At 38.5% G+C, this 25,043-nt stretch overlaps 1 protein-coding gene and 1 long non-coding RNA gene across 4 annotated transcripts in view; both read left to right on the top strand.

The window, feature by feature from the left end:
* Positions 1-12,424, top strand: part of LOC144295981 (uncharacterized) — a 25,876-nt gene extending 13,452 nt beyond the window's left edge. The window contains exon 3 of the long non-coding RNA XR_013363126.1: positions 11,550-12,424. This is a non-coding gene — a long non-coding RNA (uncharacterized LOC144295981). The remainder of the gene's footprint in view (positions 1-11,549) is intronic.
* Positions 12,425-13,772: 1,348 nt separating this feature from the next.
* PBK (PDZ binding kinase) overlaps positions 13,773-25,043 on the top strand; it is a 29,946-nt gene continuing 18,675 nt past the window's right edge. The window contains exons 1-3 of one of the 3 annotated variants that reach the window (XM_077868735.1): positions 13,773-13,832; positions 17,809-17,879; positions 22,431-22,524. In XM_077868735.1, coding sequence (XP_077724861.1) covers positions 17,822-17,879; positions 22,431-22,524 — 152 coding nt within the window. In that variant the 5' untranslated portion in view covers positions 13,773-13,832; positions 17,809-17,821. Of the gene's footprint in view, positions 13,938-15,029; positions 15,053-17,808; positions 17,880-22,430; positions 22,525-25,043 lie in introns of those variants that run through there. The other 2 variants (XM_077868734.1, XM_077868736.1) reach the window with 2 other exon arrangements.

Consider the following 25,043-nt stretch of genomic DNA (forward strand, 5'->3'; position numbering starts at 1 on the left):
CAATATTTTGAAATAAATAATTCTGGCAAAAAAGTCTCTTCCCTGGACTGTAGGGTGGAGAGTAAAGCTCAGATTCCATCAAGCCAAAAGGAGATCTAGGCTGATGATATTCCATACTTCATAGACAGATCAGAATGGTCCTTTCCTAAAGTTTTTTTCTGTTTGAGAAGGCCTAACTGCCTTAAAAGTCAGTATAATCAGGCAGTCATAGCAGAGCTCTGCCGTCAGGCTTTCTGTTGCAACTTACTTGAGAATCAGAGCTGTGGGTCAAGATTTGGTGGTCAGACAGTCACTAGCAAGGTTAGTAAACAAGAAAGGACCCTGACTGAATCAGAAAGTCCAGATCAACCAGACATGTGCTTAAACTAGGAGTCCTTGGGGCAACACAGTTTAGGATCTAAAACCTAAATGATGAAGTGATTGGCCAGGAATATGCAAGACAAAGTCAGGGACTGAAGTGAAAAATGTCTAGGAACAACTTGTCCCATGTCTTGGACTGACCTATCCTGTCACAAGAAAGGCTTGTGAGAGGGTAGTTTTTATTTATAAATATTTACCAAGGAGTAGTGCAGCCTATGCTTGGACCAGGAGCATGAAGGTGAAGGAGAGACTTTCAGAACTAAAAATGGTAGGTTGGACATATGTACCTTCTTTTACTCTCTCCCCCAATTGTGAGATAAGAATAAAGTGGGACGTCTAGGGGGCTCAGCAGTTAAGCGTCTGCCTTCAGTCCAGGGTGTGATCCTAGAGTCCTGGAATTAAGTCCTACATCGGGCTCCCTGCATGGGGCCTGCTTCTCCTTCTATGTCTCTGCCTCTCTCTCTCTCTCTCTCTCTCTCTCTCTCTCTCTCTGTCTCTCATGAATAAATAAATAAAATCTTTTAAGAAAGAGAAAGAGATAAGAATAAAGCTATTTTGTCTTTTTTAGGCATAAATCTATAAGAGTAGGTTAACAAGTTGGGAGACAAAAGCAACAACATTTTTGAAACTGGAAAGCTGATGGATGAGTGGTGAATGACTTAACAGACATGAAAAGGCTGAATGTAAGGCTGAATGAAGTAGAGAAGGCTACAGAATTCCCGGAAAACTTAGGAGTCAGTGGTAGTAGCCACTTTTGGAAGCAGGGATAAAAGTGTAGCTAAAACTAGAGGACTGTTTAAATGTCTGTTGAAGAAATAGTTAGACCTAGGTGGTGCCTGGCTGGCTCAGTCAGTAGAGTATGCAACTCTTGATCTTGGGGTTGTATGTTTGAGCCCCATGTTGGGTGTAGAGATTATTTAAAAATAAAATCTTTTTAAAAAGAGAGAGAAAAGAAAAAGAAACAGACCTAGAAACAAGAACCACATCAAAAGATCATCCCTAGCACCCAGATTGTGGAATTGAAATATCATCTCCCACTTTATTTGTTTTTTAAGATTTAATTTATTTATGTGTGTGAGAGAGAAAACAAGAGCAAGGGGGAGGGGCAGAGGGTGAGAGAGAAGTAGACGCCCCCTCCACTGAGCAGGGAGCCCGATGTAGGGCTCGATTCCAGGATTCCAAGATCATGACCTAAGCGGAAGACAGATGCTTAACCAACTGAGCCACCCAGGTGCCTCTCATTTTCCACTTTAAAAAGAAAATCACGAGATGCCTGGGTGGCTCAGCGATTGAGTGTCTGCCTTTGGCTCGGGATGTGATCCCAGGGTCTCAGGATCGAGTCCCACAACCGGCTTCCTGCATTGAGCCCGCTCCCCCCAATGCCTGTGTCTCTGCCTCTTTCTCTCTCTGTGTCTCTCATGAATAAATAAATAAATAATCTTTTAAAAAATAAAAGAATAATAAAAAGAAAAACATGGGGGCTTTTTGGAGCAATGGCCAACACCAAGTCTTGGGTGAGAAATGTGCAAGATGAATCTGAAATATCTTGTTACATCAATTAAAGATGAAGTAACCAAAAACTATTAAAGTCATGTAAACAAGATTCAGAGGCCAAGTTGAAGAGGCTCCCATAAAGCCAAAGATGTTACAGTATGAGGGTCAGTCAGGACAACAGTTGCAGTGGATTAAAAAGCCATCAGATCTGTTTAAATCTATAATAATATAATTATAATATATAATTATAAATTATAATAATATTTTTAGAAAAACCTTAAGTGGTCACCTTAGAAGGATGATTTCAACCAATTCATTACTTTGAAAATTGATAAATAATACTTACCTGGCAGGGGAGATACCATGATCACGAAAATTGATAAATAAATGGAAATAATGAAGCACTTATGCAAATGGTATAACTACATAAAAAAAATAACAGCTGAGAAGAAACTACTGAATGAAAAAGAACTGATAGAATTAAAATATCACCTTTAACTTCCAAGAAGTTAATGGATCTAGGGACCGAGCATCAATAACTACTAACGTAACAGAGACAGAACCATACATTCTGTGCCTCTTTTTTTTCTTCCCTCTTAAATATTTATTTATTTATTGGTGGGGGGAGAGGGAGAGGTAAAGGGAGAGGGAGAAAGAATCTCAAGCAGACTCCCCACTGAACACAGAGCTCGATGGGGCTTGATCTCACAACTCTGAGATCATGACCTGAGCCAAAATCAAGTCAGATGCCTAACCAACTGAGCCACTCATATTCTGTGCCTGTCTAAAAAACATGCAACTACTTAGGTTTTAATAAACATAAAGCAAAAGCTAATAGAACTAAGTAAGAAAAAAAAAGACAAATCTACAATCATAATTCAAGATTTTAGCACCCTTCTCTAAATAATTGATAGAATAAGTAGACAGAAAATCATTAAGGATATAGAAGCCACTATATAAATAGAATATATGTTGTTCTACATTTAGAACAAATACATCAGTCAACTTGATTTAATTGACATTCATAGGGTAAAACACTCCAAAATGCAGAATATACTGTTTCTAAATATGGAAATTTCTCTAACTCAGACCAAGTTTTAGGTCATAAAAATAAGTCCCAATAAATTTAAAAAAATCTTATGAAGTTTGTTCTCTAACTAAATAGAATTAAATTAGAAATCAATAATACTAAGATATCGAAAAGAAATAGAAAATCTGAATAGTTCATATCTGTTAAGAGTTAAATTTATAATTTGTAAATCAGGCAGAAGTAATACTAATCTTAAATTCTTTCAGAAAATAGATAAGGGGAGAATACTTTCACAATATTTTACAAGGTCAGCATAACCTGAATACCAAAACCCAGTAGAGATGTTACTAGAACAGAAAATTGCAGGCCAATATTCTTCATGAATATTGGTAGAAAAATCCTTAATGAAATATCAGTAAATTAAATTCAGAAATACATGTATATGATTTGTGTATATTAAGGAATCTCAAAAAAAAAACCAATAGAACTAAAAATAAAATAAATGGCAGGATATAAACTTGACATACAAAAATCAATTGTATAGTTTATACTAGCAACAAAAAATGGAAACTAAAGTGGAAAACAAGATCATTTATAATAGCATCAAAAAACATAAAATACTTAAGAACATGTTTAACAAAAGATATGCAGAACCTTTACACACAAAAAAACTATAATGAATTGCTAGGAAGACCTAAATAAATGTGAAATACTTTACTTTGTGAAGTAAATCTTCACATGATTGTGAAGATACAATATTACTAAGATGTCAGATTGATCTATGGATCCAATGTAATCTCATTCCAAGAGGTTTTTTTTTTTGTTTAAATTGATATTTCCAAAATTTATATGGAAAAGAACATAGAATAGTCAAAACAACATTGAAAAGAACAAACACAAGTGGAAGACTTCCAGTACCTGATCTTAAAGACTTGCCATAATATTATAATAATCAACACAGTATGATTTTGACATAAGGACAACAAATAGATCAACAAAACATATTAGAAAGTTCAGAAAATATACCCACATATATACTGCTAATTGATTTTCAATGAAGTCACCAAGATAATCCAATGGAGGAAAGTCTTTTCAGTAAACAGTGCTGGAAGAACTGGATATATATGTATGTGCCAGAAATGAATCTTGAGCCCTACCTCATGCCATACACAAAAATTGAGATGATCATAAACTTAAATTAAAAGCTAAAACTATAAAGCCTCTAAAGGAAAACTTAGAATATCTCTGCAACTTTGGGTTAGGCAAAGTCTTATTATAAAGAACATAAAAAGCACTAACCATGAAAAAATGTTAAATTGGATTTCATCAAAAATTTATAAATCTGTTCCTCGAAAGATGTCAAGAAAATCAAAAGGCAAGTCAAAGACTAGGAGAAAGTATTTGAATTACATATATCCAATGGAGGATTTGTATTCAGGGTACATAAACAACTCCTACAACTCAATAATAAAAGACAACCAACCAATTTAAAAAAAATAGGCTGACTACTTTAACAGACACTTTAGAAAAGAATGTGAATGATCAATAGACATGTGAAAGGATGCTCAACATCATTAGTCATCAGGGAAATAGAAATTAAAACCATAACACGGTACTACTTTGCACTAGAAATAAAATCATACATTGTTAGTGGAAGTATAAAATGGCACAATTTTGAAAAAATGAGTTGGCAAGTCCTCACACAGTTAAATATACATATCTACTCCATGAACTAGAAATTCCACTTTCAATATTTATCCAAGACTAATGAAACATATATCCACAAAAAGGCTTGTACAAGAATGTTTATAGCAGTTATATTCATAATAGCTCCAAATTGAAACCAGCTCTAATATCCATCAAGAGAAAATTACAGAAACAAATTGTTATATATCCGTTGAAACAAAATACCAGTAAATACTGTATAACTCCTTTATGTGAAACTCAAAGACAAGTAAAACTAATCTGATGATAAAAATTAGAACAATGGTTACCTACGGGTGGTGGGGATTATCAGGAAAGGGGCTGAGGGAACTTTTTGGGTGATGGAAATATATGTTATTTTGATTGCAGTATTTGTTATCCAGAGGTATACATTTGCATTTTGTGTGTGAGATAAGTCAAGCTTATTAATTGTGCATATAAAATCTATGTGTTTCATTGTATGTGAATTTTGATTCAACATGAATGAAAATAAATGCATTTTTCAAATTAGTCTTTTTTTTTTTTTTTTTTGAAAAGAGAAAGGAAGAAATACAAAGAAAGAAACGTAACAGAAGATGCAAAAAGGCATGCTTTCAGTCTTAATCCCGCCTGGAATGTCTAACTATATACCAATGGATTTTTAGACCTAAGTCACAAGGGGAACTCAATGTGATGTCAGTTCAGTTTGGTGGACGCCTTTCTTAGCTTCCTCTCCTTTCAGCTTTCTGTCTTCCTACCACAGGGGAGCAATATCTGGGAAAGCCCTTTTGGCCCTTTCCCTCTTTTAACCATGTTCCAATACTCTTTCTGAGGGACTAACCTTTTGCTTTGGCAGGACCTTCTGCAAGCCAAGTCTTGCAAATTGATTCTGCCCTGCAAATACTGCTCAGATTAATTTTGTCCACCCAGCCCTCCCCCCCCTCCCCACATTCAGTGGCCAGTTTAACCCTCTTGATTTCTCCCCTGGACTTCTGAAGCAATATCTCGTCGTCTGCCCAACCAGCGCACACCAAGGAGATCTCTCCATCTAATAGGCGATTCTGTTCCTACAATTCTCCTGCTTTAAATCCTTCTGTGGTTTCCCACTACCAACAAAAACAAAATCCAAATTCCTACCATCAGAAAAGCGCATGCTCTACGTATTTTCCCAGTCACTTTCCCTGCTATTTATTGCTCTAAGACTATACATTCTTTCTCATGCCTCCATAAACTCTGTCCTCTCCTGGGAGAGCCCTGCCAGCCTCTTCTACCCACCAGTAGGATAGTCACGCAAACTTTTCATCCTGCAAGACCCACATCAGTGAAACATTCCCCACACCTCAAGTACAGAGGTGAGGTCTCAAGTACAGAGACTCCCACTTTTTTGCTTAACACATTGTATTATATCTATTTATTAATTCGTCTGTGTGCTCCCTGAAGACAGGGTATTTTTGGTTTTTGTTTTCATCTTTTTAATCTCTAGCACCTGGCTCAGGATCATGTGAATGAAGAAATGAAATGAATAAGAGAAGGAGGCAGGGGATGAATGAGTTCACCCACTTCTGGATATTTCATTAACAATTCGTTGTTGTTGTTGTTGTTGTTTTTTTTTAAGATATATTTACTTAAAAGAGAGAGAAAGCCTGTGCTGCAGCAAGCAGTAGGGTCAGGGAAGGAGCAGAGGGAGAGGGAGAAGGAAAGAGAATCTCCAGGAGATTTCCTGCTGAGCACAGAGCCCCACACAGAGCTCAACCTGGCAACCCTGAGATCATGACCTGAACCAAAATCAAGAGTCAGGCAATTAACCAACTGAGCCACATAAGTGCTCCTGCATGAATGATTGTCAAAGTGTAATCTCTCTTTCCACACTCAGGAAAGAGCTTCATCAAAGTCTACCTAGTTCTCCCTTACAATTTAAATAAATATTTAAAGAAATGAATAGCTCCTGTTCACTATAACAGCCACTTCTTAAGAAGCTATATACCTAGCTTAGGACTGTTCTCTGATTCAGGATTGCTGATTTGTGCTGGGAATGTCAATAGGTACATGACTGGTCACAGCATTGGGGATTTGGTGGGGGAGGGGGTCCTTCCCTTCTGATATCTGCTTAGCTCTTCACAGTTCCTGAGGAGTAATTATTTTTAAAAACTGGGTGTATCATGTTACTGGAAAAGCGATCTCTGGTTAATGGTATTTTGGTGGTAATAAGCTCTGAGCTTGTTTTTATGGCTCTGCTTCATTGGTTTTAATATATGGTACGTATGTGTACAGCCTGACCAGCTTCTCCATTTAACTATCTTCCTGGGGAAAAGGCCCTGAACCTATGATTTTCAGATGTCTTGAGATCATCTGGTCTATTTCTCATCACACAATCTGTTCAATAGATGTTGTTGCCTTAGAGGTGGGATAATTTCCAGTAGCATGAAGTGAGCAGGACTTCCATTCCAAGTTCCCTATACATTCCAGGTGGGAATTGAGTACTTAAAATATAAACTACTAAAAACTCTTTCCTGTTACTCACTGTATTGATTTATCCCAAGAAGCTGAGAATCAAGAAAATGTTTTCTGGCTGAATTAGAAAGCAAGGAACACTGTGGAGCAAAAACAATGTCAGGGTGCCCAAAATGTGGCCAGATGTCAGGGCCAGCCCAGAAGTCTCCCACAATCACAGAGGCTGGAATATTCATCTTTGTTAGGCATTAAGTAGGCGGCTTCCCTGAGGGAGGTTAGAATTCTCTGTCACATCTTCTCAGTTCTTTGGACCACAGTGGAGGAAGGAACTCATCAATTACAGGCCACTCGGATCCCAGCACATTTTCCAAAGCATTTCTTGTTTTTCAAGCTCCATGTTCCCAGAACCAGCAAATTTTCCCTTCTTATTGGGCGGTAGGAAAAATCAGAGAGCTGCAAGTGGAAATCTTTAGCCACTGAGGATGAGTAAAGGCTGGTATTCAGGAGGACCAGGGCAGGCAGCTGCGTGGAGGGCTTCCCAGCTCCTGCTCTACTCCAAGGCTGCAGCTGCACCCTCTCCCAGATCCCCAGCATCAGGACGCTGCTCCAGGCAAGCGGCATTCCTCTTAGAGTTCACGGATATTCCCATTCCCATCTTCTCTTTTCTAGGCTCCAATGTTTCCGTCTCTTGATCACAATCCATCTGAACTAACGTGGCCTTTACTGTCCTCGGGGGAGGGGGGCAGATGATGAAGCCAAACGTAATTAAAACTGTATTAAGATGCTATATTTGCCCGATGTCTTACCATTTCCCCACTTCTCATAGGTGCTCTGTGAGGCAGATGGCTAAAAATTAGGCAAAGGTGGTTTCTTTGTGAGATTAAGTGCAAAGGGCAAACACGATCCTCAGAAACATTGTCTCAGAGGCAGCAGGAGGCTTTGGCAGGCTTGTGGATCCTTGTGGAATACAGTGCGAGGGAGGAGGGTTAATCTGTGCTTTGCCTCCGCCAGCTTCCTTGGTCTGTGGCCACAGGGCCACATCTTCACATCTCTGCTCTGTGCTCCATCTTCACATTGCCTTCCCCTGTGTGTGTGTGTGTGTGTGTGTGTGTGTGTGTGTGAAATCGCCTCTGCTTCCTCATGTAAGGACACATGTGATTGCATTTAGGGCTCTCTGGATAATCCAGGATGAACTCTCCATCTCAGCATCCTTTAACTTAATCCCATCTGCAAAGATTTGATTTTCAAATGAGCTCACGCTTACAGATTCCAGAGATTAAAACCTGCAGTCTTTGGGGGCCATTATTCAGCCTATTACAATGTCTTTTGCCCATTTTCTGTCTGAATTGTTTGTTTTCTCTACTGTTGAGTTTTGAGAGTGTTTTATTTAACAGTCTAGATACAAATCCTTTGCAGATACATGGTTCGTAAATATTTCTTTTTGCCATGCTTGTCTCTTCACTCCCTTCACAGGGTCTTCTGCAGAGCAAAAGTTTTTTTGCTCATCATTGTGATGAGGCTCAATTTATCTTTTTTTTTTTCTCCTTACAGAGCATGCTTTTAATGTCAGGGCCACCAACTCTTCACCTAGCCCTTGGTTCAGAATTTTTTCCCCAAGTAGCACCAGTTAATTTCTGGAAGTTTTATGGTTTTATGTTTTACATTTTTTTCTAGAAGTTTTAGGGTTTTATGTCTTATATTTGAATGCGTGTTTTTCCTGTTGTTTGCCATGATGAACTTTATTACACAGTTATGAAGATTTCTAGGATACTATGGTGAACCATATTGCTGCTTGCATTGTTCCCTCTCCCTTTGCCCTTTGGGAATATTTGATATCTGTGCCTGTTGCCAGGCAGGAGATTGAGACTGGGAGTGTCAGGTTCAAGGATATCTGCTGTAGCTGTAATCCAGGAGTGAAGACACCACCATGGCCATTCAGATGTCTTTTAATGTCCACGAGAGTGAGTGACTAAACACTAAACACAGCTGCCGAAACTTCCAAATGCCACAATTCTGCTTGCTAGGGGGTATAGGCGAAGGAGCAGGAAGGAGGATCCATCTCACTTCTGCCTTCCAAACTGCAATGGCTACATCTCATCAGCAGAGTCAAATGCACAATCAGAGCCCATTCACACTGTCCACCTTCTCAGGCCCACCTTCCGCCATGCACTTTCTTTTCCTTCCTTTATTCTGTTTCAAAGTTCCTGTATCATAAAAGATGACAAAAATGTACTCAAAACAAAATTTTGAGCTCAATGATTGATCAAAGCAAATCCTCATGTAGCATAGCCCAGGTGAGAGCTAGAATGTCAGCACTATGGAGTCCTTCTTGTCCTCCTCCCAATCACTTCTGCTCCCTTCCTCCTAAATGACAACAAACCTGACTGTTTTGGTCATTGTCTTGGTGGTTTTAATATATATGTATGTATATATTTGTATATATATATATATATATATATATATATATATATATATATATTTGCCAGTTAAATACATACCCTTAAATACTATGGTTTCATTTGCTTGTTTCTGGGCTTTATAAATGGAATTGTTCCATATTATATTTTTGTGTTTAGCTTCTTTGCTCAACATTGTGAGGTGAATCCTAGGTAGTGCAGATAGTGACATTGCTGTATAGTATTCCACAATATAACTATATCACCATTTATTTAGCCTTTCTACTATTGATGGACATTTGGGTGGTTTTCCAGTATGACTGTGACAGATAATACTGCTATAAACAATTTTGTACATGTCTTTTGGTGTACTCATGTGCATTTCAGTTAGGTATGTAAGTAGGGGTGGATGATGCTACATTTTAAAAAATATTTTATTTATTTATTCATAAGAGACACAGAGTGAGAAAAGGCAGAGACATAGGCAGAGGGAGAAGTGGGCTCCTGTGAGGAGCCTGATGTGGGACTCAGTCCCAGGACCCTGTGATCATGACCTGAGCCAAAGGCAGACACTCAACCACTGAACCACCCACATGCCCCATGATGATGCTACATTTTTAGTTAATTTTTTTATAAAATGAGGTTTGGGTAAAGATTTTTCTTTTCTTTTTTTGCCTATGGATGTCCAATTGCTTGCTCTAGCATCATTTGTTGAAAAAGCAGGACAGGTGTTCTAGCCAAAGTGATCCCCCTAAAGTAAAATTCAGACCATGCCCTTTTCCTGTGAAAATTCTTCAGTGGCAAGGGTGGGGGGCACTTGACGGGATGAGCACTGGGTGTTATACTATATGTTGGCAAATTGAACTCCAATAAAAAAAATATACAAAAAGAAAAAAGAAAACTCTTCAGTGGCTTCTCACTGCACTAAGAGGATGCCTAGCTCTCCAACCTCATCCTGGGCCAACTGTCACCTACCTCCCACTATATACCAGTCAGCTTTTCTTGCTTTCAGCCCCCTAAACAATCCAATTACTTTTGTGCTTGCCTATACACAAGCAAGCACTTCTGATTGGAAGACTCTTTTCCTAGTTCCACACGAGAGTGGCTTCTTCTATTCTGTGAAACCTCAATTTAAAATCATCTCCTCAGATAAAGCTTCTCCAACTACCCTGTAAAGTAGAACCTTCTACACAACTGCCCATCATTCTCTGTCACAGCAGCCTGCATATGCCCTGCAAAGCCTTGATCAACATTCGCAAGTGACTTAATGACTCATTTATTGTCTACCTTCCCCAGCAGACAGTAAACTCTTCAAGGGGACAAGTTGTTGACCTTGCCCATGCTGACTCCCCAGTATGTACCCCTGTGGCTGGCATGCAGTAGTTGCATCAAAAATATTAGTTAAGGGGGCACCCTGCTGGTCAGCCAATAAAGCATGTGACTATCCATCTTGGGGTTGTGAGTTTGAAACCCATATTGGGTGTAGAGATTACTTTAAAAATATATATTAGTTAAATGCTTTCATGAGGCTAGAGTTTGTGATGATATGTCCACTTTTGTCCCAAATTGAAAAGAATTTCCTTGAAATTAGTGCTGCATGAGAACAAACAGGCTACTTGGCATTTCTGAAGTCCTCCCCCCGGAACAGAGTGACACAGAGGCATTTCCATATCTTTTTTTTTTTTTTTTTAATTTTTTATTTATTTACAATAGTCACACAGAGAGAGAGAGAGAGAGAGGCAGAGACACAGGCAGAGGGAGGAGCAGGCTCCATGCACCAAGAGCCCGACGTGGGATTCGATCCCGGGTCTCCAGGATCGCGCCCTGGGCCAAAGACAGGCGCTAAACCGCTGCGCCACCCAGGGATCCCGAGGCATTTCCATATCTTGAGAAGCCTGACAAACCCTTCAGGATGCCTGAGCAGCACCCCAGGCACATGTGAAGTTGACTGGTTGGATGTACGGATGTAACAAGATGAAATGTTGTAATTTATTTTTCTCCCTCTTCCCAAAACGTTCCTACCAAATCTTTTAGCCAATCAGTAGATCCATATGGCCTCAAAGAGAATGCAAATGTAACAGCAGTAGAAAAGATTTAAAAAATGTTAATATTCTTAGTTTTTTCCTTCAAATTAGGCTCTTGAAAGCCAGAAGGAGAGGCCCTGATTGGAAAGAAGTTGGAGTTTATGTCATAAAAAAAGTTGACAATGCAGATATTCCTTTGGGCACAACCAACCGAGAGCCAAATAGGGTTTGCAGTTCTTTTGCGTAAACCAAGGATTCCAGACCATTTATACACTGGAAGAAATAGCCAATCCAAGTTGGCAGCTGCTTCCATTACAACTGACTGGTATGCAAGACTTTGAGATTAATGATTCCATTTCACAGGCAATAACATTAAGCTTGTGAAGTTCAGATGCTTCTACGAATAATCTCTGGAGACACTTTTTTGGTTACAAGATGGGGAACAAGATGGTTTAAGTCTTTACCCAAGGGCCTTCTTTCTTGTGAATATTTTCTGCCTTGTGTTATACCTGTGTCAACACCCCCTTCTCCCTCGAGTTCCTTTTCACAAGCACTGGTTATTTAAGAAGCACTCAGTCTCGGGCTTTAGGCAGGATTTTATTAACCAGTAAGAATAGAAAATAGAGAATTGTAAAAATGTAGGACTTAATTAAAAGTGTAGAAAATTATAGACTTGGGGTCACCTGGGTGGCTCAGTCGGTTGAGCGTCCAACTCTTGATTTCCACTCAGGTCATAATCTCAGAGTGGTGAGATCCAGCCCCGCCTCAGGCTCTGTGCTTAATAGGGAGTCTGCTTGGGATTCTCTCTCCCTCTCCCTCTGCCCCTCCCCCAAATACCCTTGCATGCTCTCACTCTCTCTCCCTAAATAAATAAACAAATCTTTACCCCCCAAAAAAGAAAATTAAAGATTTTTTTTAAAAAGATTTTGAGGTTTATGTTGTGCCTGTAGAAAAAACATTAGCAAGCAAATAGAGGGAAGGTGCAATGAGACCATCTATGCTTTAGGAGAGGATGCCCAAATGAGAAGGTAGAAGAGTGTGTGTGTGTGTGTGTGTGTGTGTGTGTGTTGGAAGAGATTTTGAGCACATTTGTTAAAGATGTCTAAGCTCTGGGATGCCTGAGTGGCTCAGCGGTTGAGCGTCTGCCTTTGGCTCAGGGCATGATCCCGGGATCCAAGATCGAGTCCCACATCGGGCTCCCTGCTTCTCCCTCTGCCTGTGTCTCTGCCGCTCTGTGTCTCTCATGAATAAATAAATAAACTCTTAAAAAAAAAAGATGTCTAAGCTCAACATGATTTCAAATTCTGATCCTACCATTTATTAACTCTGTGACTTTAGGCAAATGACTTAACCTCTCTGTGCCATACTGTCCTCATTTGAAAAATTGGGTTTATAAACGGACAGTTGCTGGAGGTGGGGTGGGTAAAGGGATGGAGTAACTGGGTGATGGGTATTAAGGAAGGCATTTGATGTGATGAGTACTGGGTGTTATATGCAATGATGAGTCACTACACTCTACCTCTGAAACTAATGATACACTGTTATTTAATTGACTTTAAATTTAAAAAATTGATCTATGATCAAAATAACCTACAAAATAGATATTTTTGGTATTAGGTATTAATATGTATAATATGTATTTTTGGTATTATGTTGTGTGCATGTGCGTTTGCATGTATGTGTGTGTTCTTAGGGCATATCTTCATCCCTCTCCTCCTTCTCCCACCTCCTAGAGTCCAAGCTTCTCCTGAGCGGGAGGTCATTCTATGACTTAATCATCTTTGCACCTCTTGTAGTAACTACTATAGCCCATCCTATGCAGGGGGCATCCAATACACACCTGGCAAATGGTAGGTGCTCTACCAAAGATGCTCCAGATATAGATGAACAAATGTTGGATTGAATGTAGTGATTACAAGAATCAGCAAAATTTCCAAATATCTATTTTTCTTGGTAGCCAAAAAATGATTGTTACTCTAGCCAATGCATGTTTAGAGTGTTTCAAGGCCAAATAAATCTGTAGTACAAATTCATAAAATAGTCACCACACATTTTGAGAAAGGTGTTTTTAATTGGGGAAGAATTCCAGCCTTCAGTACATGGATAAATATTCTTTTTTTTTTTTTTTTTTTTTTAACCGAAGCTGTCTATTTTGAAAGGCTGACAGTGGCTATAAAAATCAGTTTATCCTTTCTTGAGCTCCTTTTATTGGTCTTCAAGGCATCCCCGTTTGGTAGTAAGGTGGGATCCTTGAAACAGAGAAAGAAGCGAGAAGGTGCAGAAACGGCGAATCGGCTTCTTCTGTCCTTCTCGCCACTCCGTAGTTCGCGGCTGCGCAGTAGCGGCGCGCGCCGGTTTTGAAGGTGGGGAGGGTCCGGTCGCAAAGACTGTTACGTGAGTTGGTGGGTTGGTGGGTTGGCGGGTGGCGGTGGGGGGGCCGCTCGGGATCAGATTTCAAGACCGGCTTGGCCGAGACCTCTCCTCCCCGGCGTGGCTCCGGTAAGGGGAGCTTTCAGTGGACCCCTGGCCGCTGGCGGGCCCGGGTTGGGGCCGAGCGACCCCGCCGCCGCGGCCTCTGCGTTGGCTCCGTGACGGCTCCGGGCCCAGAGGGCGAGGTGGCGCCGTTGGGAGTGTGGCGCTCGGCTGGGAGTTACCTCGCAAGAGCGTTTGCGACCCAGCCCGAGGGCGCGTCCGAATCTTAGGGTGGGGGTGGGGGAGGGGCGGGGGAGGGGCGGGGGATTTCAGGAAAGAGGTGGAAGGTAGAGGCACAGACTGTCTCTCCTTGGACCCGGGAGCTTACAAAGGACAGGCTGTTAAAGATCCTCCGGTAGCTTCTCCTTTCTCAGCAAGAGCTGAAATCCTTAACTGTGGCCAAAGGTCTGCGAATAAAAGCTAAAGTCTTTATGGCTTCAGGGCTCTACGTGATGTGCCATCCTGCATCCTCAAGCTCTTTGGCTGCTTTTCCTTCTCCCTTGTGCTAGCCCTGCCAGTTTAGCTTTCCCTTGAACGTTTCTGCCTCAGGGCCTTTGCATTTACTACTTAAAAAAAAAAAAGATTTTATTTATTTAAAAGATTTATTTGTTTATTTAAAAGATTTATTTATTTATTCATGAGAGACACAGGCAGAGGGACAAGCAGGCTCCATGCCGGGAGCCCGACGTGGGACTCGATCCCGGGTCTCCAGGGTCACGCCCTGGGCTGCAGGCAGACGCTCCACCGCTGAGCCACCCGGGCGTCCCCTATTTTACTACTTTTGTCCTGCAGACTTCCCCCTAGATATTTTCATGGTCTGGCTCCCTCACTTCCTTCAAATGACATCTCAGGGAGACCTCCCTCGACCAGCCCAACTCAAACTTCAAGCCGTTTCCCAACACCGACTCACTTCATTGGCCTGTTTTTCCCTGTACTGGCGTATACTATTTTATGTATGCATCTTCTTGTTTGTTTAGGTCGTGTGCACTGCTGGGTCTCCCTCCGGTGCCTAGAACAGTGCGTAACACATGGTACACGCTCAGTAAGTGTATGTTGACTTAGTGAATGCAGAGTGGCTTCCCATGGGTAGGTAGAAGTCGTAGAAAGCTCCTCGAGGTGCTCCTTCACTGCTTCCTGTGAGGGTAGGTGAATGAAGATGGAAGAAGGGCAATCAGAACCACATGTGGGGAAGTTATTTCCAAAGTAGAAGTACTCCTTCACCCGCTCTGTTAAAGTAGTTTATCATTCCGGAAAGGCCTGAAACTTGTTCCAGAAAAACGTGTTCCTTCATTTTAGTTAAATGTTTCACTTGATCAAATTTGTGTGTCTTTTTCTTCTAAAGATCTTATTTATTCATTCATGAGAGAGAGAGAGAGAGAGAGAGAGGCAGGCTCCATTAAGGGAGCCCGGCGTGGGACTCAATCCCTGGTCTCCAGGATCATGCCCTGGGCTGAAGGCGGCGCCAAACGGCTGAGCCACCCAGGCTGCCCAAATTTGTGTATTTTTGCATGACAAAAAGATCTTTGGTGTTCTAAAGACTGGGGATTGTAGCTACATCAAAAAAACAAACTTTTTGTCGATAGACAATTAAAGCTGGGCCTTTGAGGCAATTTTTCTTGGCAGAGTTTTTAAAAATGCTATTTATTGAGAGCGCTATACAAAATTTAAGCATATATTCTCTCTGCCTGCCAATTTTTATTTTTAAAAATTCCACTGTAGTTAGCATACAGTGTTATATTTATTTCAGGTGTACAGTATAGTGATTCAACACTTCTGTATATTCCTCAGTGCTCAACATGATAAGTGTACTCTTAATCCCCTTAACCTATTTCACCCATTTTAACAACCCTCGTCCTCTCTGGTAACCATCAATTAGTTCTCCGTAGTTAAGAGTCTATTTTTCAATGTCTTTGTTTCATCCCCACTTTGTTTCTTAAATTCCACACATGAATGAAATCATATGGTATTTGTCTTTCTCTGACTATTTCACTTAGCATTATACTCTCTAGATCCACCTGTGTTGCAAATGGCAAGATTTCATTCTTGTTGATGGATGAATAATCTACTGTATGTATGTCCACATCCTCTTTATCCATCCGTTGATGGACGTGGGCTGCTTTCATAATTTGGTTATTGTACTTTGCTGCAGTAAACATCAGGGTGCTTGTATCCCTTTGAATTAGTATTTTTGTATTCTTTGGGCAAATACCAGGTAGTGAGATTACTGGATCATAGGGTAGTTCTGTTTTCAATTTTTTGAGGAACCTCCATACTGTCTTCCACCGTGGCTGCACCAATTTGCATTCCCTCAACAGTGCATGAGAGTTCCTTTTTCTTCACTTCTTTACCAACACTTGCTGTTTCTTGTGGTTTTGTTTTTAGCCATTCTGACAGGTGTGAGGTGATGTCTCCTTGCGGTTTTAATTTGCATTTCCCTGATGGGGTGACGTGGAGCATCTTTTCATGTGCCTGTTGGCCATCTGTATGTCTTCTTTGGAAAAATGTTGATGTCTTCTACCCATTTTTAATTGGATTTTGTGTGTGTGTGTGTGTGTGTGTGTGTGGTATAAGTTCTTTATATATTTTGGATGCAAACACTCTGTCAGCTTCCCATTTTTTTAATAGACCAGTCTTCCAGACATGTAGTAACAGTTTGCTTTACAGTAAATTTAATAGGAAACCAAACTATTTTTAAAAAAGAAAAAGTAATATATAAAATTTTTATTAAGGGCAGCCCGGGTGGCTCAGTGGTTTAGCGCCACCTTCGGCCCAGGGTGTGATCCTGGAGACCCGGGATCCAGTCCCACGTCGGGCTCCCTGCATGGAGCCTGCTTCTCCCTCTGCCTGTGTCTCTGCCTCTCTCTCTCTCTCTCTCTCTAGCTCTGTGTCTCTCATGAATAAGATCTTTAAAAAAAATTTTTTTAAAAATAAAATAAAACTTTTATTAAAAAGGATTATTTAACAGTTATGTTACAGAAGAAATAAAGAGCTTGAATAACTTGCTTGTATATGCAGTATGTAAATTTTCTGTTCCTAAACAATTTTTACATAACTTACTGAGATACAACTCACATATTATAAAATTCACTCTGATAGTAAGTATATAATGTAGTGACTTTAGGGGTAGTCAGAGGTGAATATATCAAATCACTACCCAATTTTAGAACATTTTTATCATCACAAGAAACCCCACTCCCACTAGGAATCACTCTATGTTCTCCCTTCTCCCCAGTCCCTGGCAACTGATAATCTATTTTTTGTCTATGGATTTGCTTATTCTGAACATTTTCCGTAAATGGAGTCATATATGTGTCCTCTTGCTTCTGCCTTCTTTCACTTAGCATGTTTTTAAGGTTCATTCATGTTGTAGTATATATCAGGACTCCTTCTTATGACTGAATAATCTGTTGTATGTATTGTATACCATATTTTGTTTATTCATTATCTGATGAATACTTGTTTCCTCTTTTTGGCTATTCTGAGTAAATACTGCTTGCATAGACAGTTTCTTTAAAGGGTATAAAAGACCTGTTAACAAAGACCCCTGGGAAATGTGAGAAGGAAACTTATCTTTACCTTTTGTACTAGGTGATTTTTTTTTTTAACCAATTGCTTTTATTACTTTTTTTTCTCCAAGTGTGTGTATTACTTTTTAATACAAACAAATAAACAAAAACCTAATCACTGGTAGTAGGACATTGGGTAAGTAGTTATACTTCTCTAGGTTTCAGTTTTCTCGTTGTAAGTAAAATTAGGCCAAATCTTTATCATGGTCTTTTTCTGTTCTCAAATTTTATGTTTATATGAGAAAAGGAGTTATGGGATTTTTTTTCTTCATGAATTAGAGTTGTATTCTGTATAACTGCAGTGTAACTTTGAATTTCTTTTCATCACCTAGAGTGTTTATTACAATGGAAGAAATCAATAATTTCAAGACACCAAGCAAATTATCAGAAAAAAAGAAATCTGGTAAGATATAAAATCTTTTTTCATTGTTACCGCTTTTAGAAATGTTTTAGCATTATTAGAGTTTGATCCTTTAATTATTACTTATACATAATTTCAGCATAAGTCCTCTTTGTAATGTTGATTTTAACAATTAAGAGTTATTTTATAGGCCAGGGTTTGGCCATCTTTTGGCAAATCTTACTGACATTCTAACAGATTTGGAGATTCTCCCTAGTAAAGAATCAGTTTGACCCATGAACTACTTTACCTTTCCCCTTTCCATACATTCACTGCTCTTGTGAGAGAAAGATATTTTTCCAAGGCAAATCAATGAATTTGGATATTCATATGCAAATTTCTCTCCGAAATCACTTACATCGCTTACAAAAATGATTAAAATTATAAAATTTCTGGAAGATAATAGAGGAGAAAATTTAATCTTGTTTATTTCTAGTATATAGATTTTCATATATTCACCTTGTATCCTGCAACCATGCTACAGTCACTTATTCTATTAGCTTTTTATGGGTTCCTTAGGCTATTATATACATAGTTGGTACTATTATAGATGGATATATGAAGACAGTGTTACTTTTTTTTTTACCCATCTGTATTAGTTTATTTCTTTTTCCTTTCCTTATGTCACTGACTCTAGTATATTTTTGAATAGAAGAGATATTGAGATGCCTGGGTAGCTCAGCAGTTGAGCGCCTGCCTCCAGCATAGGGCATGTTCCTGGGGTCCAGGATGGAGTCCCGCATCGGGCTTCTTGCAGGGAGCCTGCTTCTGCCTCTGCCTATATCTCTGCCTTTCTCTCTCTCTCTCTCTGTCTCTCATGGATAAATAAAATCTTAAAAATGAATAGAAGAGATGTGGGTGGACATACTTGCCTTGTTCCCAGTGAAGTTTTATGTTAGATGTAGGTTTTTCACAGTTATTCTTTATAAGGGTGAGGGATTTCCTTTTATTATCCTTCATTATTATGAATGGATATTGAACTTTGTCAAGAGCTTTTTCAGAATCTATTGAGATAGTTCGCTTTTTTAGTCTTTAAATATGGTAAATTATGTTAATTTTCAAATGTTAAACCAACCTTTCATTCCTGGGGGAAAGCCAGTTTGGTCATAATGTACTTTATATGTTGCTTAATTCAGTTTGCTAATATTTTCTGTGTTCATAAGGGATATTGGACTGTAGTTGTCTCTTTTTTTGGAATATCGTTCTTTCTTTTTTTTTAAAAAAAGATGTTTTTATTTTATTTATTCATGAGAGATACAGAGCAAGAGAGAGGGGCAGAGACACACAGGCAGAGGGAGAAGCAGGCTCCATGCAGGGAGCCCAATGCTGGACTTGATCCCAGATCTCCAGGATCACACCGTGCGCTGCAGGCGGCACTAAACCGCTGCACCACTGGGGCTGTCCCTGGAATATCTTTCTTGTTTTGATATAAGCTTATTCTATATTTTTAAAGTAATATGGGGAGGGTTTCCTTCTTTTTCCTTGAAAAGTATATGTAGAATTGATAGGGGTTTTTTTTTTCCTTAACTGATTTTTCTTCCTTTACTGAAAAGTATATATAGAATTGATAGAGCTTTTTTTTTTTTCCTTAACTAATTTTTCTTCCTTTGATGATAGTAAAGCCGTGCAGGATGAAATTTTCTTAGGAGGAAGATTTTAACTGTGACTTCACAGATAATAGATACAGGGCTCTTCAGATGATCTATTTCATCTTGTGTAAACTTTGTTAGTGTTTTCCAAGGAAGTTTTTCACTTTCAAGTTGTCAAATATACTGGCAAAATGTTATCCATGATATGCTCATATTTCTTAGTAACTTTCTAATGTCAGTAGGATCTGTGGTGATACCTCCTTATTCATGTCTGATACTGGTATTTACATTTCTTGACTTAAGGCTTATTTATTTTGGTGAGTGTTTCAGGTACTTGGAAAGATCATACTTCCTGCTGTTCTGGGGTACAGTGGTTGATGAATATCATTTAGGTCAAGCTGGCTGACTTACGTTGTTTTGTTCTGGTCTTCTATATCTCTACTAATTTTAATTACTCTGTTATTGAGAGGGGTGTCTCCAACTACAATTGTGGGTTTATCTACTTTTCCCTTTGAGTTCTGCAGTGACTGCTATATGTGTTTTAGAGCTTTTACTAGATACCTACATTTAGGATGATTATTTCTTTGATGACTTCTTACCCCTTTTACTATTATGAAATGTCTTTCTTTATCCAGTGTTGTGCTGTTTAAAGTTCACTTTATGTGATATTAATAGAACCAGTCCAGTTTTATTTTGATTGCTGTTTGAATAGGATGTTTTCCAACTTTTTACTTTTAACTCCTGTGTTTTTATATTTAAAGTGAGTTTATTATAGGCACCATGTAGTTATGTCTTATTTTGTTTTTATCCATTCTGATAATTTCTGCCTTTAATTGGACTGTTTAGTCATTAGCCACATGTGGTGATTTAAATTTAGGTTCAAATGAATTAAAATTAAATAAAATTACAAATTTAGTTCCTCAGTTGTACTAGCTACTTTTCAAGTGCTCAATAACCACATGTGACTAGTGGTTGCCATACTGGACAACACAGATATATAACATTTCCATCATGACAGAAAGTTCTATTGGACAACATTGTTTAGACTACCTTTAATGTAATTCTCTGTGGTTGGATCAAATCTCATATTTTGCTATTGTCCCAAAGCTTCCTGATTATTTCTTTGTATTTTTTTAAATCTTTTTTTCTGTGCTTCATTTTTGGTGGTTTTTGTTGCTTTGTCTTAAAATTCAGTTACCTTCTTCCCTAGATGCTTCTCTAACAGCATCTTTAGATGCTCTTATTCTTATCTGTTTGTTGTATTATTTTTACTCCTTGAAGTTCCATTAGGTTTTTTTTTTAACATTTTTTTTTCACTTATGCTCACATTTTCCATTACATTATTGAGCACATTTTTAAGATTTCTGATTTAAGGTTCTTACCTCTTAACTCTATATCACTGTCATTTTATGGTACCTTTCTTTTGGTTTATTTTTCTCCTGGTATGGATTGTATTTCTTCTTTCATGCCTGGTAATTTCTTTAAGTGGCTGCTGCATGTTTTACATTGTGGAGTGCTAGATTTATTCCGTGGAGGGGGTGTGTGGTTTTGTTATGGTCCACTTAAGTTACCTGCACATTAGCTTGTTTCTTTTGAGGTGTGGTTTTAAGCTTTACTGTAAACATTTTTCTTGGGCAAAAATACAGTGGTACTGTTAAATTGTGATCATTTAGAGGACTTTACTCCTTACCTGTGTGTTACAGAGTTACCACACTCTGGCTGATGGTAATTGAACTATTCCTAGAGTGTGCTCTGCCAACAGTTGTTTAGTCTACTACTTGGGTTTGGTATTTTCGCTTACTTTGGGGAGTTCCATCCATTGTATGTGCAGATAACCAAACACTCCAAGGAAAACCTCTTTTCAGGTCTCTGGAGCCATCCTTCCAAATGGCTCCCTGTAGTTCTCTCCCTGTAATTCTAGATGCTTAGATCTCCTTGACCTCTGATCTCTTTCTCCTGAATTCAGCAAGACTTCTGGGCTATGTTTCTGTGTGCTGGAGCCCAGAAATTGCCTTCAGGCAGTAAGTAAGGGCAATGATAGGGCTCACATCATTTGTTTCTCTTCTCTCAGAGTTCACAGCCCTGCTCTGCCTGTTGTCAGATGTCTGAAAACTTATATTTTGTCAAGTGTTTTAGTTATTCCTGGCGAGAAGGCAGTTTAATTGTTTTCGAACAAAAGTTAAAACTGTATGTCATCTTTTTTAATGACTACATAATGCTTTGTAATATAATTATGACCCTAATGATGATTACTTAGGTTTTTGTTTGTTTTTTTGCCGTCACAAAATCAAATCCCAATATTGAAATGTGTGTGCATACGTGTGTGTGTGTGTGTGTGTAATGCCTTTGGGCACATGCAATAGTGCACAATTTTGCAAACAGCATACACACACTAAACTAAATAGTTTAGGCTTTGTGGGCCACATAGGGACTCTGTTGCATATTCTTCTTTATTTTTTAACAACACTTTTATAATCTAAGAACAATCTTAGCTTGTGAGCCAAAAAAAAAAAAAATAATCAACTGTTTGCAGATCCTTGCTTCTGGGTTACTGTGAGATAGGGCTCCAAAAGTAGACTTGGTCAAAGGGTATCCATTTAAAATTAGTGTAGATAGTATCAAATTGCTCTACAGAAGACTATGCCAATTAATACTCCTATGTTGAAAAAACTAGGATGCTCTTGTTAGAGCTCTTTTTATTTTTTTTAATTAAATTTTTTTAAAAGATTTTATTTATTCATGAGAGACACACACACACAGAGAGAGAGAGAGAGAGAGAGGCAGAGACACAGGCAGAGGGAGAAGCAGGCTCCATGCCGGGAGCCTGACATGGGATTCTATCATGGGTCTCCAGGATCACGCCATGGGCTGAAGGTGGTGCTAAACCATTGAGCCACCAGGGCTGCCCTAGAGGTCTTTTTAAATACTAATTTTATATTTTTTTATTTCTCTTTCTGACGTTTAGCATTATGTTCAACTCCATGTATAAATATTCCTGCCTCTCCATTTATGCAGAAGCTTGGCTTTGGTACTGGGGTAAATGTGTACCTTATGAAAAGGTGAGTATAACATTCCAGATTAACTTTTTCACATGAAACCATAGTTGCTCTGTACTTGAAGACAATAAAGAATATGAAAATTCAAATATTTTAGATTTGAGGTATGTTCCTGATCTTGTCTGACGGCTACATTCTGGTCCTAGAACCTTTTATTACTTTGCCAGAGTTTTGCCTGGTAATACTTTTCTCCTACCCTCCTACTGATAGATTATTAAAGGAGAAGGAACTTACCTTACGATTTTTCCTTGGCTTTCCTTGGTGTGGGAAGAGAAAGAGACAGAGGGAAGGTGTTTCCTGTGTGGTAACAATGCAGGAGTCTTAATAGGAAAACCTCAGAGTCGACTCCGATGTTGGGGATGTCAGTGACTGCTAACCTCTTTTATCTGGAGAGTAGCCTTCTTAGCATTCTCTCATTTAAAGACGTGAAATTTTTTATTTCTTATGTCACACTATTAAGTAAGAAGGGCATATATATGATTTTAAAGTAGGAAAATTATGTTAAAGAAAAATAAAATTCTAAGTGTCAACAGACATTTTTTAAAAAGTTTTTTCTTTTACTCATTACTTTGTACCTGGTTTCATGGTTATAAAGTGGGCAAACAACTTAGGTCAACATATATTCCTTAATGTGTTCTTGGAATCATCCTACTAGCATATTGTTAGCTTCATCTAAGTTTTTGTTGTTTCCAAATAGAAATGCTTTCTTCAATAAAAAGCTAATGAATTGAGAATAGCATAGAATTATATGTGTGTGGCTATTGAATAAGTTTTGTAGTTTAAACACCGCCTTTGTATGTTTCTGTGCTATTTGTTTTGTAGACATTCATTTTTTAGTGTCTAAAAACAAGTTTTTGAAAGAAAAGGTTCTCACAGGTTCATTGTCTAGTCTCATTTTTTTTCCTCGTTTTGAAAAAATGTTCTTAATGTATTATGTTGCCAACAAAGTTCTATTGTATGTAAGACTTAATTAGAAAGCTTCATGTTGTTGATACTGAAAAATGGTAGTCACTGACTGACCTCACCACTGCTCCTGATGTGGACTTTCAACCTGGGGTTTTCTTTTACTGGTAACCTAGAGATGTCTCTCACTTCTCTGGTGAATTGGATCCTCTGTTTTTCTGTATCTTTTATCTAACTATTTCTTGGTTTACATCTCATTTTGACTGAGGGCATATAGTAGCCCCCCCATTGAAAAGATGCACAGGAAATAACATTTTTGAGAATCTGCATTTATGAAAATGTTTTCATTTTACTCTCATACTTGAATGGCCTTTTTGTTTTTCTGAGTCAGAATTTTTGTTTGGAAATAATTTTCCTCCAGAATTTTGAGGTCATTGTTCCATTGTTTATTAGCCTGTGGTGTTGCTATTGAGATTTCTGAAGCCTTTCTGATTGCTCCTGCTTTTTATGTAATCTGTTTTAGGTTATCTGTCCCTCCCACTGTGCTGGAACCTTTTATGATCTTCTGTTTGTCACCAGTATTCTGAAATTTCACAATGACATACATGGGTGTGAGCCTTTTGGAATCTGAAAATTCCTACTCTTAAATTTTGGGAAATTCTTTTTTAAATTACTTTGTTGATAATTTTCACCCCCATTATGCTCTTCTCTCTCTAGAGTTCCTATTATTACTTTTTTTTTTGGCCTGGTTTTCTTTTTGCTCTGTTTTCTGGGACATTTCTCCAACTTTATCTTCTGATAACTTATATTTTTTTCATTTTTGTCTGTCTTGTTTTTAATTAACTATCTGAAAGTTTTCCATTTTCACATGGCACCCTAAGTTTATTTAAGGTGCTATCAGTGCTCTGTATCCCGATCTGGATGTTAGTAACACAGGAATATACACATGTGAAAACACATTCATCATTTAGTATGCATATGGTCATGAATTACTCTTCCCTGTGTGCTTCATGGGTTCTCAGCTATGCCAGTAAAGCTAAAGCTAAAGACCCTCTGCTTTAACCCCTTCCAAAGCTAGTCTCCAGTCTTCAGAAGGGGAATAGGAGGTAGACAGGCGCTAGAGATGCAGAATCAGGGAGAGTGTCTAGGAGTTCACCTGCTTTTTTAAGTGACTTTCAAGAAGTTCACTAGGTCTGTTAAGTCTGTTACTTTCATCTGCTTTCCAAGCTTCCAAAAGTGTTTTGTTTCCTTTTCATTATTTACATCCTTTTCATTGGGTATAGGTCTTAAAATACCCACTTGCTTTTATTTCAGTGGGGGCTTGGGAGAGATCAAAATTAATGTGTATGTTCGAGGTATTCTAATCTAGAAGTCTATTTTTTATGTTAAATTTGTGTTCCTAGATTCACTTAGTTGTGATACACTATTATTTTCTAATAAAACCGATGAATTCATTTTGCTATTTAGGATTTTTACATCTATGATTTAAGTGAAATTAGCTTGTGATTTTCCTTTTTCTGCTGTCCCTATTTGATTTGTCTATTAAGGTTATATTAGACCTCTACCCCATTTTCTTTCTATTCCCTAGAATAGTTTGTGTAAGATGGAATGATATATTC

The sequence above is a fragment of the Canis aureus genome, chromosome 24, assembly GCF_053574225.1.
Source record: "Canis aureus isolate CA01 chromosome 24, VMU_Caureus_v.1.0, whole genome shotgun sequence".
NCBI lineage: Eukaryota > Metazoa > Chordata > Mammalia > Carnivora > Canidae > Canis > Canis aureus.